At 36.5% G+C, this 16,538-nt stretch overlaps 1 protein-coding gene across 2 annotated transcripts; it reads right to left on the reverse strand.

The window, feature by feature from the left end:
- Positions 1 to 283: 283 nt before the first annotated feature.
- SEC10 (exocyst complex component sec10) lies at positions 284 to 14,271 on the reverse strand. Of its 2 annotated transcripts, XM_086575831.1 has the most exons (25): positions 14,130 to 14,271; positions 12,637 to 12,720; positions 12,290 to 12,538; positions 12,131 to 12,205; positions 11,489 to 11,590; positions 11,362 to 11,412; positions 11,142 to 11,247; positions 9,653 to 9,772; positions 9,474 to 9,565; positions 8,906 to 9,074; positions 8,747 to 8,823; positions 8,546 to 8,644; positions 8,356 to 8,446; positions 6,449 to 6,534; positions 6,161 to 6,331; positions 4,445 to 4,498; positions 4,225 to 4,353; positions 3,982 to 4,074; positions 3,735 to 3,881; positions 3,148 to 3,245; positions 1,920 to 2,004; positions 1,485 to 1,543; positions 1,158 to 1,256; positions 991 to 1,074; positions 284 to 901 (listed from the first exon to the last, which is right to left on the reverse strand). In XM_086575831.1, exons 2-25 carry the CDS (start codon positions 12,718 to 12,720, stop codon positions 832 to 834), a joined length of 2,490 nt encoding a protein of 829 aa, XP_086431957.1. In that variant the 5' UTR covers positions 14,130 to 14,271; the 3' UTR covers positions 284 to 831. The 2 variants fall into 2 exon arrangements, with proteins under 2 accessions (XP_086431957.1, XP_086431956.1); XM_086575830.1 differs by having other exon boundaries at positions 9,474 to 9,772.
- Between the last annotated feature and the right edge of the window lie 2,267 nt (positions 14,272 to 16,538).

Below are 16,538 nucleotides of genomic sequence, written 5' to 3' on the forward strand. Positions count from 1 at the left end.
AACAGCTCATCTGGCTCCCACTTCATTTACTGCTTAATCCTCGAGATATCAGTGAAGACTGAAGAGTATGGAAAGTCTAGCCTAGAACTTCAGAGAACAATCAGGTAGTTTGACTTTATTTCTGAACTAAGACAGAATATAGCAAAAGACTTGTGCTGCAAAAAAACGTGTTCGTGTTGATGCAAGTAACGAGGGGGGCCACAGAGGTTGCTGACACTGACAGTGACTGAAGGGAACACAGCAACCGTATTCATTTGTTTCATTCTTAGTTAAAGCCTACAAAAGTTTGAACCCAGGATTAATGCTTGAAATTACTACTACTTACACGCAATCGTACATTCAATAATAAACAAGAGCTACAAGCAATAGTGGTCTGAGTAAAAGTTACAATGGCTGATGATGCAAATATTCTGGTCTTCTCACTAAATCTACACTGGTTTCCCTACCACACAAGGCTGTTATCTCTTAACATGTTTAAGTACATTACAAACACCGTCTAGATTCGCATTGTTATCCACCATTCCCTTGTGAGGCAAGTTGCTCCAATACGCTCTGGGTGGAATTCCGCTCATCTATACTGTGAATGCAACAAAGAATGTCTGATTCGATTCTTGTTTCTGTCCCAAAGCTTCGAAATTTTTTTAACATATAGCAGTTCCCTAGTTGTCTTGTTGCTGGCTAAATCTTCTGACATGAATATTAGCTTGATGACAATTTTAGTGGTTGATCCTCCAAGTGACTGGTGGTCCCAAAACATTTGAGCTCTCTAGTGTTTCTGCTTGCAGCTGTCATTACCAGTTCAACATATTGTGACTTCTTTATTAACTAGAACTAGACCAACAAGGAGCTGAGTTTGGAAGCAAGTTTTGCCGACTTGAAGTCCTCTCTAAGCTGAATGAACCTGGATATGTATCGCATCAAAGAGTAGTTACTATCACATAAGAACTTGTATAAGAGGATCTGAACATTCAAAAATAAAGCCAAATATACCTTTGTGCATCTTTCCGGATACTTGGAGTTCCCTCGAACAAGGTGTTAAGGCTCTCAGGGGCAACTATAAAGACGTTGGCCATGCTGAAAAGCAAAGAAAAATATTCGTTGAGACTGAATGAACCTATGATTTGTATAAGGAGTGGAGGAATTAACACTTGACTTACATCCCTAACAACTCAAACTTTTCATCAACTGAAGGAGCATTGAAGCTACGGACAAATTCCCCATACTCTGTTATGTCACGCTTCAAACGCAGCCCACCACTGCAGAAAAGAGAACACTTTGTTAAAAAACAATGGGGCAACCCCAAACTTAAGTTGTAATTAAGATATGTTGAGCGGTATGCAGAACATAGTTTTGGTCATCGATTATTGAATTTGTTAAAAATGCATTGCCGTATTTTTAAGCAACTGGGATAACCTTGTATAGGTAGAACAATAATTAAGAATAGTATGAGCACGAAGCTCTCATATATTAAAAGCCAACATTACCTGGGATTAAAAGTGAACTTCTGCCAATGAGTAAGCAACCCCTTATGCATGCGGTTTCCCTATAAGTAATGAGTTCACTTCCATATTATTTAGGGAAAACAAACAGAAAATATAAAGAATTACAGTACTACACTGTAATTGGAAAAGCAATAATACACCATGTCCACACGGAGAGCCTTTTAACTTCCAGAATGGACATAGATTTAACCCACATAAAAACACTATATAACCAATTTACGCATGTAATTATCCTTTCCTGTTTCCCCCTTTTGACCAATCAACCAAGAAATTGTCAATAAATCCCTTTTCGCATAACGACATGCTTTAGGGTGTAGGTGCATTTTTCACATACAAGCATATGCTTCTGAATGTTTGCAATAGAAAATTGTTTACATAGAAAAATAAGTAAAGTTTCAGGGAAATGAACTACCATACCAATTCAGTCAGGAAAGCTTGCTTGTTTAGACCCTCCAGTGCAGTGAATGCAACCTCAAGGACACGGGAGAGATACGCGACAACTCTAGTCACATCAAAAGAAAAACCAAGGAGTTAGCCAATATAAGGGTGTTTTTATTGCAAGGGAGACAGTTCCTGGGTAAATCTTACTTAATAGTAAATACTTTTCACGAGACGGGTATCCGTTATTGATTATGACATTTAAGAGAATAATCCTATCAAATTCTCTCTCCCTCCCCATGTGAATTCTTTCATGGGAGTTCATAAGGGTAGAAAAAAATATTACAAATGCTTCCTGTTACATGAGCATTCACCACTACAACCAATGTTCTAAAAAACGCTAGGCGGTAGTCGGACAGTAGGGGAGCGCCTAGGCCTCTAGGCGGCGCCTATACGGAATAGGCGCTAGGCGGTTTTATTTAATTAATTAATTATTTAAATATATATATAATTTTTTTTTTTTTTCTCTGGATAGAACAGGTTATATATAGATTTTGATAAAGCCCATTAGCCATTTAAAACAGTTTTTGCTAAATTTAGATCTTGAATATAACCATTCCAAAAAAGCCCAAGTCCACATTGCTTATTAAAAGCCCAATTTAATCCTATCTAATATCTATGGAAAAAAGAAACAAAATAGCCCAAGCCCACATCCTTTAGTAAAAGCCCACATCCCTTATTAAAAGAAACAAACCCTAGATCTTAGATCTGGGTTGCAGCCGCCGGCCATAGAAGAAGATGGTCACAGCCGACCACATCAATCCACCACCACTCGAGGAATTCAGGTCAGTCTACTCCATTTCTCGCTTTCTTCCTTCTTTCTTAATCTTCTTTTTTTTTTTTCTTTGAAACTGAAAATAGATTCGAATGCGAATCTGTGTCGCATTGGTGTCGGTGTCGGTGTCGGCGTCGGCACGACATGGAACACGCCGGAATAATAGGCGTACCCATGCAACACAAAAACAAACAAACTAGTCCTTCTAAACCGTCCACCCCCGCCTAGGCCGATTAATCCACCGCCTAGGCCCGATTAAACGGTCCACCGTTTTATCAACCGATTAGAGTGAAATACAGTATGGCTAGGCACCGCCTAGACGGCCGCCTAGACCGTTTTTTAGAACACTGACTACAACGTGAGAATAACTGTGAAAACTCCCACACAATCAAACAAAAACCCTAACTTTCAGTGTGATTATGTAAGATTCACCTTGTGCACGCGCTTGTTGGCCGATGATCAGGGGCATTTCCATCATCAGGTGACCGATAATCTGTTGCTTTCTGTTCAGCAGAAAGTAGTCGCTCCACCTGCATAGCGTTTTCATAAGACGAGCAAAAAGAAAAGAAACAGAACATGTTACAAGAATGCATCTTCATCTTCCAGTGGCGAACACACACACACAAAAAAGTAAACCAAGACCATTACAGTTGTAAGCCATTCATTGTCACAATTTGAAACCTTATCCAAACACCGTCAAATCGTACACATACTAACTGGAAGATAAGATAGTACTACTGGAAATCATAGGATTCAACTGAATGGTTTCAGAAACCAACATTTCTGATCCTGCTATCATAAGGGGTGGAACCTAATGTGTATGGATGAGAAAATAAAATCAGTTGAGGGGGGACACAAATAATTACTAGAACTGGACATTGCTATATCAGTTGTGAATGCGACAGACTTTCACAGTTACCCTGCAGTGATATGTTTATTTCAAAACCTCCCCTACAAAAATAAGCACTGATTTTGTGCAATTCAATCTACTACTAGAAGAAAATTTGACAAGGACAGACCTCAGCCATCACAGTTTCAATGCACTGTTGAAGCCCCTTATAAGCAGCACCCTCTGCACTGGACATAGCTGTCGCCATTTCTTCACAGGAAGCAGCATGAGCACCATCTACAGGTAATAACAGCCTAGAGATAGAGTTTGTAAAATACTGCAGGGAAAGAGACTCCGCATAAGCAATAGAACATCATAATCATTGTGACGGTCTTCAGGTCTAACAATATTAGATTTGTCAAAATGCAGAAGCATACTTGTTGGACTATAGCTACGCTGCTAGCACAACGTTGTACGGCCACCATGAATGATCTGAAACTACTCTCACCAGCAGCAGCTGCAGCTTCTGCCTAATATTATCAGCAATCCAATTGTTTCCAACCTCAGATATGAAACAAACATTTTTAACTCTACAAGTATGCATAAGATAAGGAATGTCGACAGATTGGAAGCTTTAATCACAAATAGAAAACACTTGAGGGACATGGTTGAGAAATTACAGCAGAAGCGGCTGCTGCAGCGACCCTTCTGCTAACGATTGTGCCCAGCACAAACCTTTCCCTCAGAGCTGCAGCTTCATTCAGACTATCTCTGGCACGTTCGAGCCCTTCAGTAATATATTGACTAACCTGTTTAACATTAGGGAAAAGGGATTTAGTACACAAGAAAGACTTCCTCAGCACTGTTAAAACATTCACATAAAAATTAATCATAACTTACTTCGTCAAGTAAGCAAGTGAAGATTGCTTTCACAGTGTTTGCAAGAGTAGCAGGCTGTATAATACAATTTCAAGAATTAGTTACAGGGAAGTACAGAAGAAAGATACGAGATTCAGAACAAGAATAACAAGAATAGCTAGTAATATTAAACACCATTTCAACCACACCCTACTTTACACCATAACACAGGGCAAAGGAGCTAAATACTCCAGAATATCAATTTGGTGAAAATATTAAACACCATTTCAACCACACCCTACTTTACACCAAAATAATTCTTGGACAAGCACCTTTTCCAGTCCATAAAATTGTTGAAGAGTTTTTGAAAACTTTGAAATTGATGCACATTACAAAGGATCTGACTAAATTAGGAAGCTGCGCTGACAGGAGCTAGAGATCAAAATCATTTGATATACTGGGATTAATCTATAGCTCCCTGTTTCGGCCAAATAGGAAGGGCTAGCTAGGGAACATTATATACGTAAACAATATAAAGTCCTAAACCAATATGGTGATCAACCATCAAGCTCTGTAAGGATATTCATGGTGCCTACAGAGTCTTATAAATGTAGAATAAAGAAACAAACAAAATCCATTTCTTTTTTTCCGTTATAACTTATAACCTGCACGTGTTACTAGCATTGAACCGAATGGTATGATTCAACGCCTAGATCCACTTACCAGAATAATTAGAATAACAGGATCATGCTCTGCCACATTCAGTATGGCCCAAGCCTTGATGGACCTCTACCAAATACATAAGAACTACAACCTTCTAATTGGCTGGTGTTTGGTGAGGGATTGTATCCAGCTTTGTAGAAACACAAATCTTACTAATTCATCCGTTGAGCTATGAACTACTTATCGATGGATCTCTCATATTAAAATTTCTTCTTGATTTATCAAATTGATTTTGGGCTCGAAGGATCCACAAACCATGACTATTCTTGAACCAGTACCATTTGATAAAACTGGGTATATGCTTATTTGGTGAATTCCTGAAGTGAAAAGGATCCGGTAGAAAAATGACCACGGTTTTGCACAATCGCAAAGTTGCATGGTGTTGGGTGTTGAACATATAGCATATTATAAAACTCTACAGATTATAAAAGCACATTCATGACCTCTCCTATGGTATCAATTTTTTGCAATGTAAAAAGTAGATTTAAAGTTGAATTCAGAAAACAAAAGGCAACACGTTTTCGATTGTATTTCAGTATTCCGAAGGTAAAAATTACCAAGATTGATGAGACCACGTGCAAGACTATTGGAACATTGAATGCTTCAAGGTAAAAAATCACCTCTCTCACATTATAGGTAGTGTGTCAGTTTGTCACATCACCAGGTGAATGTTGGCAGGGCACTATAGCACACTCTGTATCTTTTGATAATAGAATACGGGTGCATGGTTTGATATGGTTATAACAGAGGAGCATTTAGGCAGACACTCAGTCATCTGGCTTTCCTAGAACCTCTTGCATCATCATGAAATTTTCCAAGAAACATCTTTTTTTCTTAAAAGTATAAGACAATTACATACATCATTCACAATTTAAAAGAAAAAAGGATTACCTGAAATTAACTATAAAAGGTGTCAGAAATGCATGATTGAGGACTTGAAGTGCAGTCAAATGGACAATATATAGGATAATAGGCAGTGTACGATATTGGATTATAGAAAAGACACCACGATAAACAATTTCAAAAACATATTACCTGAGAAGAAAACAAAGTGCATCTAGATATTGCCTCTTCATTCCAGCGTACAAATTCAGTCACTACAGTAACAGATATCTGCTGGTGTGACGAAGGCAGTGAAGCTCCTTTAGAGCGCCCAATTGTTCCAGTTGATTCAGATTGTTGGTTTTCAGCACGTAGTTCTTCCATCTACAAAGAATGGAAGTTTTCATGATGCCAATAATATAAAAAAATTGATTCAACAGACAAAGTCCAAGTTGATATATAGAAATGAAAACATTAACAAAAAAGGTGCGCATTGAAAACCTTGGCCTGATAGAGCTGCTTAAGCGAGGCCTGTTCATGTTCAGGATATTCGTCTTTGTGAGAAAGAAATAGAGACTCCGTCAACCCTGAATTAACAGGGATAGCTCTTATTAGGACATAGATATATATATATATATACAAGACTACAGAATTTTTGCAAATTCAATAAACAAGACTACAGAAATTCCAGTAACTGCAGTCTTTTAAAGATGCTCATTATTTGGTTTAATCACAATTTCAAACATTAGCAGCATGAGTCATTTAAAGCTACGAATTTTTTCCTTTTATCAAAGTTTCAAACATCTGAATCACATAGTTTATCAGTAACCTGATATAGTAAGAGAAGTCAAGAGCTTGTATGATACTTCTCTTACTACAAGTGAAAATTCTCTCCCCAGTATCTATTGACGCATATATTTGAATTGTTTAGGTAATAGAATCAAAAAAGATGTCTTGTACAAGACAGTCTGATGCTATATCTTGTAGCTATTACCAAATCCATTTAATTCATCCAAGTCTTGGGAGAACTAGGGCTGTCAATGGGTTTCGATAACCCCATAACCGATCCGAACCAAACCGATAAAAAACGGTTTGGATTTTGATAATTTAGTTTGCCCTCTACCGACCCGAAACCAAACCAAACTGATAAGATATTGGTTTGGTTTGGGTTTGCCCTCCACCGAACCGATATGAACCCAAACCGATAAAATAGCATTTTAATAATATTTATGATTAATTTTGTATATGTTTATTAATTGTGTGGTTAAAATTAATTAATTTAATTTAAAATTTAATTGATTTTATAGTTTTTGGTTCGGGTTCGGTTTGCAATATATCTTATCGGTTCGGTTTGGTTTCGGGTTCCCAATTTTCTTATCGGTTCGGGTTCAGATTTTCCAAAACCCGACCCAAACCGATCCATTGACAGCCCTAGGGAGACCGCTTGGATGAATAATATTATACTTTATTTAATACCAAAAGAAGTAAAATGAAACAATTTATAACATTTACTTGATCAGAAAACTGTTTATTGTACGTATATAGCTTGTTTATGCAATACAAGTCAATGTTAAGGAATGCTGTTCTATTCCAGTATCAATGACTTTCGATCCATAAATAGATCTTGCAACACTTCAGTTAAAGGATACCTCCACCCATTCTAAATCTCTCCCCTTAATAGTGATAACTACTCTTCCCCCCCGCCTTTTTTATGAGTCTTACTCTGCCCATCCTAAACCACAACCCTCAACCTTGCCCTGCATCAACTTTCCTCTTCATTGCCAAAATCAAAATGCTACCCACAAATGTTTATCATTCATCAACACCTCCAGTCCACAAATCCACATGGAGTTCGATTCTAGTGTCACTCTTATTAGCTTATTAGGGTAGTACTCACTACTCGAGCCAACTACAAGTGAATTCAATTGCCTCCTCCTATACTTTCAAAGCTATAAATGAAGCAAGTTAGAATGATTTCAACTTATTTTAAATAATACAACCTCAGAAGAATATGTTTAAACTAACATAAAATATGCTTGATTAATTAAAGTGGAATCTCATCTCTTGCATATCTAGTTTATTTGGAGTCACTTAGTCACAACCTTTTTATTGTCTAATTGGTAAATTAGTCTAGAACCATGTAGACTGAATTTCGGTCTCTCGTTTCGACCTTACTTTCCAAGTCTATGCTATACTCAGACTCGTATACTTGTGAGTGGAAATATTTTCAACAACAATTTACATTCCTTTTTTTCTTTTTCTTTTTTTATAGAAAAAAAAAATTATTTTACTGGTTATGGCCACAATAGATTAGAAGATTAGCTGCTTTTATGATTTGACTGTCAGATGCATTGCACTGTTGGAGCTAACAAGAGAGGGGATATTAACACATAAGCTTAATGCATTACCCTCAACATCCAAGTCACCACATCCAACAGCTCGTAAATCTCTAGCAAGTTCCTGTGTCTTCTCATATGCCACTGCTAGGATTCTCAGATGCTGTAAAGCACCTCCAGCAACAACAGCAGTTAAGAGCTATTAGGAAGTCCAAAGGAAATCAAGAAAAACAGATGCAGAGAGCAGAAGAATCTAACTCACTAATAGGAGGCCGCCTTGTTCGACAGGTGGTAAGTTCACCAGAGATGGCTTCACCAAAAGCTTGTCAAGAAGAGCTGTCACTCGCTGCTCCAAAACTCGCTACAAAGACGCACAAAAACTTTCATCATCCTAAAGAAGCAAGGTTTCTTTGGATGCATCCATACAAAACCCATAAAGGGCCTAGAGGAGCCAAATTGATACCTGCACCAATATTGACATAACCTCGTGAGGAGAAGGGAACACAGCCATAATTGTAGCGGCTTCTTTTCGTACAGTATCTGCAAATCAAACAACCCATTTGGATTATTATCCATTCTAGATTCCAACCTATGCCTTGTGATCATTAACACTCCATCCGACCTGTTATTTCTTTGTACAATGATGAAAGTCCACGCGCAACATTGCTAGGAGTAGATTGTGCACCTTGATCACCCAGAACCAACCTTGTGTCTGTGTTCATTACCTCCACATCCATAAACATAGGTCGAGTTCTTACATAATGTTGCATCGCACTGGTACCACGGTTGAACTGCATGTGCAAAAACAGATTAAAAATGAAATGAACAGTGCAACATAAATGATTCCACTTACGGCATTGCCAGGTTTGTCCTCAAAATAACAACAATCCTAAAGTCTAAAGTCTAAAACAAATATAATATAAATGGAACTTAGAAAATAGGCAAGAGCATGTTCGGGCAGGATGTAAGGCCCTCGACAACTTTCATAGCTTTAACATGATATTGACATTAACAAACTATTAGGGAAATCAGAGATTTGGAAAAATAAATAAATACTCCCACTACAGATATCATATTTCCTTTCTCAAGTGATATTTACTGCAAATCCTGAAATCCATCTGGTAAAGTGTGATTTCCAACTGAACATAATTACAGAGCCACAAACAGTCTTAATAATGACTGTTTATTACCTGAGACAAAATTTTAGCACATTCTGCCATTGTCGATAACTCTCGCCTCTGTGACGCTGCATCAAATCGAGCTAACAATCTATTCTCCAGTTCTAGGTACAACAAACCAAAGGAAACAACGGTGACATTTAGCAAAGGCATAAGAAGAAAATTAAAGCAAAGGATTTCCATCAACACACCATTGCAATATTCTTGTAGATTTGCTACTGCAACTTCTAAACCTCTGCTTGCAGTTGCATTTCCCACAACCGACGGTACAGAGATGCCATGTCTTCCAATATCTTCCTCAGCAAATGCCCCTAAAAGAATATGTTGTGGTACATTAGTACATAATTGCTTATCAGACAATTAAAAGAAAAATCAATGTGAATATCAGAGAATAAGTCCAGCATGATATTTTTCCTATTTGCAACAATAACAAATAAATATATAGATCAATAGTTGTCACATTTTACTGTGTGATTCCAGAACTATCATTAAAGCAAAACTCATATCCTATAGGTCTATACAAGTGTAAGAGCAACTCCAACCAGTCTCTGTATTTGTATAACAAGGGTCTAAAGCACACACCCCCGCCCCCCAAAAAATAATAAAATAATAAAAAAATAATAATAAACACTCCAAATGGTCTCTAAAATTAGTGTCACATAATCAATCTTGACACTCGGGATGGAGGAAAGAGGGAACTGGCAATTAAACTCTTCTCTAGTGCAAGCCACTGACACATAGTAAGGTTTCAAAACACTTTCTTTGTTTTGCTCCATAGCACCATTTCTCCTTCCTAACAATTTGCCAAAAAAAATCCTATTATATCCCTTTTTGGAGATTTGCTCTCAGTGGAGCAGAGCAGTTTTTGCAGCTTAAAAAAAACAAAAACAAATAATTTTGCTAGATGGAGAAGCAAAACAACGTGAATTTCAACTCTAAAGCGAGAACTGAAGAATCACACCAATCAATAATAATAGAAGTGATTAATTGGAACTACTAATTAGGAGATCCAAGAAAACTCAACTTTCCTAATTAAATTACGCAACTGAATATAAATAACAAGGAATTAGTAAATTTTATATAATATGCTGGAGCTGGGATTGATTAATTCGGCTAAGCTGGCTGTGTCACTTGAGTACTTGACAAAAACATGCACCGCCTCAGAAAATGGACCAGGTAGAAGATGATCTAAGATGACTTTTTGGACATTGCGATATTTGTCCAGTGCTTTTAAACAAAATAACTCGTACAAGATTGTAGTCTTGTCCCACCTAAAAATCATTATTCTTATTTTTCTAACTGATAAATGCTCATAACCCTACTCGACGAATGACCTAACTGTTAATGTTCTTAAAAAAATAAGTACCTAACCTTAACAAATACAGTAAGGTCTCGTATCTGGATCGTCAGATCTCTGTCTGATTCTACAGTAACATATAATATACAGATTTCTGCACTCATCTTGAGGATCCGTCAGGGATCAGATGGTCCACACAGGAGATCTGATAGATTTTTCATCAAGTTAACCTTTTTGGATCCCCATTCCCTAAGTAATATCCCACTGCCCAGTAGGCTCACATACCAAACACAACATTTAATTATGGTTCAACCATATTGCGCTTCCACAAAAACAACTAGAATCTTTACAAATAAGGGATCTTGCCGTTATGTCCAACTTACGCAATTTTTGAGCAACTGAAGCAGCTTCAGCAACACGACTGTCATCTGAAAAGAGAGGTGATAGCTCTATTAGGTCGCCAGGGCTGCTATTAAACTCCATCAAGTACTGCAGGAATTATGTAAACAATACGTTGTTAATCTGTTCACAGGAACAAAAATGTATACAAAATTTCAGAAAGCACAGCGAAAGGAAACAGAACTCTTTACAATAACTCTATACCTTAATGAGCTCTATTGTTTGACTAGCAGTTTCCCTCTGAGAATCTGCACTCTGCACATGTCAGGCAGAGAAAGTTCTATCACAGACAGACTTATATGGATAACAAAAAAAGAATATCCCATTTTACCTGCAGATGATCACCGATTTTTGCAGCAGTCTGTCCAACACTAGAAATACGGGAATCCAGTCTGGCAAAGCTATCAAATAGGCCATCTACACCTTTCTCTAGCTGCAAACAGCAGGAAAAAACAAGTAAGAGTTTTGAGCAACATCAGTATTTGTTAGTTATATTCTTCACTTTCTTTTTGGGTGGGCCTACTTGGGTGTCCCTGGGTTTTGGGTATAGTTCTTGATATTCCTCTTGGTGCTGAAGTAGTATTTCCTATTATAGCAATTTAGTATGTTTTATTGATCACAATAAATTTACATCAGTTAACGATCAACTAATGATCTGTATCTGAGACATTAAGGTGGTTTTAGTATTCCACTCTTAACACCTTAAAAGGTTATGAAACTATGAAAGAACTCCATAAATTTACGTGTAATTCCACAGGAAGACAAAATGATCTGTGCTCCCTTATTAACATTTGTTCCATGGTACTCGTGAGGAACATCAAATTATGTTCTAGGTTTTCTAAGGGCAACATGTTGCATGTGATTTCAATGACGCATAGACTTGTTCTTTCAGGTCTTTAGAAAGTAGTCTTCCAATTCATTTGATTTTTTTGGATATCATATTAAAATAAACTAGCATGTGAAAATCATGAACCTCGGAAAGCGTTTTGCGGTGCTTCGAATCCTGGACGGAGACCTCCTTCTTAAGATTATGCAGTCTCCCATCAACCTTGAGTCCGAAACAGGCAAAGAAAAGATGTTAGAAATAAACATTAGTCTGTAATGCAGCTCCTGAGCTTCAGTTGGAGAAAACCTGCTGTCGAAGATCAATTAGCTCCCGGCATGAATCCTTGAACAAAGACAAGAGAGAATCTACTTCTGGAAATAATGGACTGGAGAGTCCCTGGCTTGCTTTTGCAGCATCAGATGGAACTCGCCTATGTCCATTTGGTAAACCATCATTCCCACCAGTAGCCTCTGAGGAATCGGTTTCTTCTTCTTGAAATGATGGCAAGAGCTCATTCACCAAGTTCCCGAACAATGCATCGAAAGAAAACTCACCCTACAATAATGATATAAAATTCAATCTCCATTAGAAGAGACAGTTAAAGCTAGTAACCAACCAAAAAAAACAGAGATACAACTTTGTAGCTCAACTACCTTAAAATCTTCCATGTCAAGAATAAGTGGAAGAGAGCTAACAGAAGATTTGTCCCCTTTTGTTCTATCTCTACTCCCGTTCATCTGTAAGTCAAAACGCAATGTATTAGAAGACAAGAAAGTTGGAACAGAAAGCCTGGCCGTATCAGTAGATTTAAACAAAAACGTTCGCTTGTATACGTGTCATCTCTTTGAATAAAATGGTAATAACAACATACTTATATATTATGGGAGTCAGGTTAGATACATTGAGCCATAGAGGAGCCAAAGTCACACCTCAAAATCTCTAGTTTGGAATTAGATGTGGATGGAAATCATCCTCCCATCTAGGCTTATCAATTGCATATTGGTGAGAAATCTAGAAATGTAAAAGAAGTGTTCCAAGCGTATTGAGAGAGGACTTCTTCTTTCTTGTTTTTTCTTTCATTCTTGTCTTAAAATATTGTAGAATATCAAGCCTTACAATTCAATTCAAATGATACCATTGGAAAGCTATAGTGAGACGAATGGTGACTATTAAGATAATATACCATTATTGAAGGGAAAAAAAAAGGGACTGTGGAAAGCATAGTACTGGACTTAAATGCCTGCCGAGGCGAATGGAACAGAGTGTACGCTGAAGACATTATCTTTATCCTAATACTTTCATGGGCGTGTCAGTGGGTAAGGAGAAACATTATCCGCATGTGACAGTTCAATATTATATATATCACGATGGAGTGGCATGTAGAGAGGAACAGACTCGTACCAGCCTTTCTGTTTATACCTGGTCACTTTAATAAGAACTATAGTAGACACTGGGAACAAGTAGTGAACAAAATACAAAGTATGTCCTCGCTCCTCATTTCAAATGTGTAGAAATTGCTAACTATGGTCAGATGAAGCATCACTAAGTTATACTATCGTTCATTATAAGTTCTCTTGCCAAGTCCACCTAGTTTCTTAGCATCCATACCTCCAAGGGCAATAAGGTGTGGAACAGAAGACACTTTGAGGTCCTCGAATCCACTAAAATAACAATTCTGAAACCCATATCAAAGACGATGGACACAATAGAAAAGAGGTTATGACCTAACCTTGACCAACACTAACTGAAAAGACAAAAGGATATTTTTCTCAGAGAAATAAGGTTTTCTCTTATTTCATGTCGTCCTTGGTTACAATATCTATCAACAAAAGAAAGTAGAAAGACTGTGAGTGTGTAAGATTCTACAATAACAAATTTTGACGTTACATACAAACAACACTATTTCTAACAATTTGAATAATCATTTCTTAGGAACAGCTGCCGATTTTTGTTAATAATAGTTTGATGAGTTTTAGATTGGATCCAAAATGAAATCCAATGGTTGAAAATAGCGAAAACGAATTAGTCTAAATAATGATCACATTGACGATGAGATTATAAATTTCGAGAATGAATCAACCATTGGATTAAATAATTCATGAGAATAGAATCAACAGAGAGAGAGAGAGAGAGAGAGATGGATTACCTTTCAGAGAAACTGTTGTTGCAAATTTAGCAAATGAGAAAAAGAATCATCAGTAGGTAGAAAAAGAGCTGGTCTTGTTTTAATCGAATGAAATCCAACACTAGTAACGGGTGCAACTTTAGCGGGCTAAATCCATACCCGGATACGGTTTGGTTTGGGCTTGAACTTTTTATTTCTTGGGTTGGGGAAATTTGGTACAAATGGTCATTTGCTTCGGGTTAGTTTATCACTTTCTTGTTTTTTTGGGGTTGAAACCACCCTGTCATTTCATTTAAGATCAAAGTTATGATATTCGGGCTCAAGTTTCTTGGGAAATTTCAGAAGCAAACACGGCATAGTACATCCAACCACTTTGGAAAAGGATGTGACTTGGGTTTAGTTTATCACTTTTAGTGTTTAGTTTATCACTTCCCTAAAAGTCTACAGAGTAACGGCCGAGACATACATTACGTGCTATTCAATGGTAACTTTTCAAACCCAAAAACTACCAAGAAATTGGTCCCAAAACCCAATTTCGATTCAAAGCAACTCTAGAGGACAGAGTTTTTTTATAATCACTCACAATGACGAATTTCGGGTGAAAATAACTCTGAAAACCAATTTTCACGTGAAAATAACCTTCAAGAACAAATTATCCGGATTTGAAATAAATATTTTCCGATTTTATCCTTTCTGTCATTTTACTATAAACAATGAGTGTTCATATCTTTTGCTGAATAGGTAAACGTACCTTATACAATATATTGATGTATGAACAATGATTATTCATAGATCATGTTGAGGTATAAATAGTGATTGTTCATATTCCAATAGGTGTTCTTACTGATCATACATATGTTAAAGTATAAACAATATTTGTTCATACCCAAAATAAATATCAACAATAAAAACAATCATTGTTCATATTCCAATAAGTGTTTTTATTGACCATACATTATATTTAGGTATGAACATTGTTCATACCCTATGAACCATAATTGTTCATACTCCAATAAGTGTTATTATTGATCATATATTATATTTAGGTATGAACATTAATTGTTTATACCCCAAATAGGTTATTGTTCATACCCTAATATATATGAACAATGACTGTTCATAGCTCATGTTGATGTATGAACAATAATTGTTCATACCCAAAATAGGTATGAACAATTATTTTTTATGGTATGAACATTGTTCATATTCCAATAAGTGTTCTTATTAATCATACATTATGTTTAGATATGAACATAGATTGTTCATAGCCAAAATAGGTATGAATAATAATTGTTCATATGAATTCATATTTGTTCATAGTTCATGTAACGCCTGTATTTAAAATACGTATTTATTAATTAATTAATTTATTTATTTAAATTTTGTTGAATTGGATTTGGGATACGTGGGTCTGATTTATGGGCCCGAGTCTATGTTGGGCTTAGGTTTCAAACTCAGGTATATATTCATATTTTTCCAGAGAATAGGGTTTTTAGATAAAAATAAAATAAAAATATAGGCGGAGATAAAAGATTGATTGTTAGAGCGTTGGAACGCGATGATTCGGACTAGGAGGGATTCGTGGAGCTTTTGATTAAGGTAAGTAGTTTAGTTTCATTTTCTCGTATATACAAAGAGATAACTTTACTATAGTACCATGTTTCATTCATTTTCTGCTCTTTTCTCTTCAGCAATTATTCTTCTTGTTAGTGTTTAAAACTTGTTAGATTATAGGACTGTCAAAACTCTTAGGTGGTTATTAATGGAGGTGTGATCTCCAAACCTCCTCCTCCTCTGTAAATGTTTGAATGGTATCTTGGATGATCTTGTGGTGGTGTTGTTATTATAATTTTTTTGTATTTTTGAACTGCTATTTTGTATTGTGGGTTGGTGGATTGATGAATGGTGGTAGGGGGGAGTTTGAGCGTGGTTTGAAAGCTTCAAGGCGACGTTAATGGCGGTCGGACCTATGTTAGGGGATGAATTTTCAAAGTTAGGTAGTAAAGTTTTGTAAATTTTTGTAATGAAGAGGACTTTTGTTTATCTTAAATTATTATGGGTTTTTAATTATCAGCGTATTTAAACTGATTATGGGTTTTTGGGAGTTGAAAGTGCATCACACCATAGTACAAAATATCGGGATATGACAAAATATCGACCTCTGATTTATAGATATGTATCGTGGATATATTCCCCTGTGTGGGGATATATTACATTTGGGCATCTGTAAATATCGTGGATATATCGAGATATATCGATAAATATCGACAAATATCCACAGACTATGTGTGGGTATTTCTGATTGCAAATATTGTTGATATATCGCGATATATCGACAAATATCGATAAATATATATATTTTCTTTGAATGTGGTCATTATAAAGGTTGAATTTGATCAGTCCTTACAAGTGTGAATAATGGAGAAGATT

This window comes from Coptis chinensis, chromosome 8 (genome assembly GCF_015680905.1).
Source record: "Coptis chinensis isolate HL-2020 chromosome 8, ASM1568090v1, whole genome shotgun sequence".
NCBI classification, from domain to species: Eukaryota; Viridiplantae; Streptophyta; class Magnoliopsida; order Ranunculales; family Ranunculaceae; genus Coptis; species Coptis chinensis.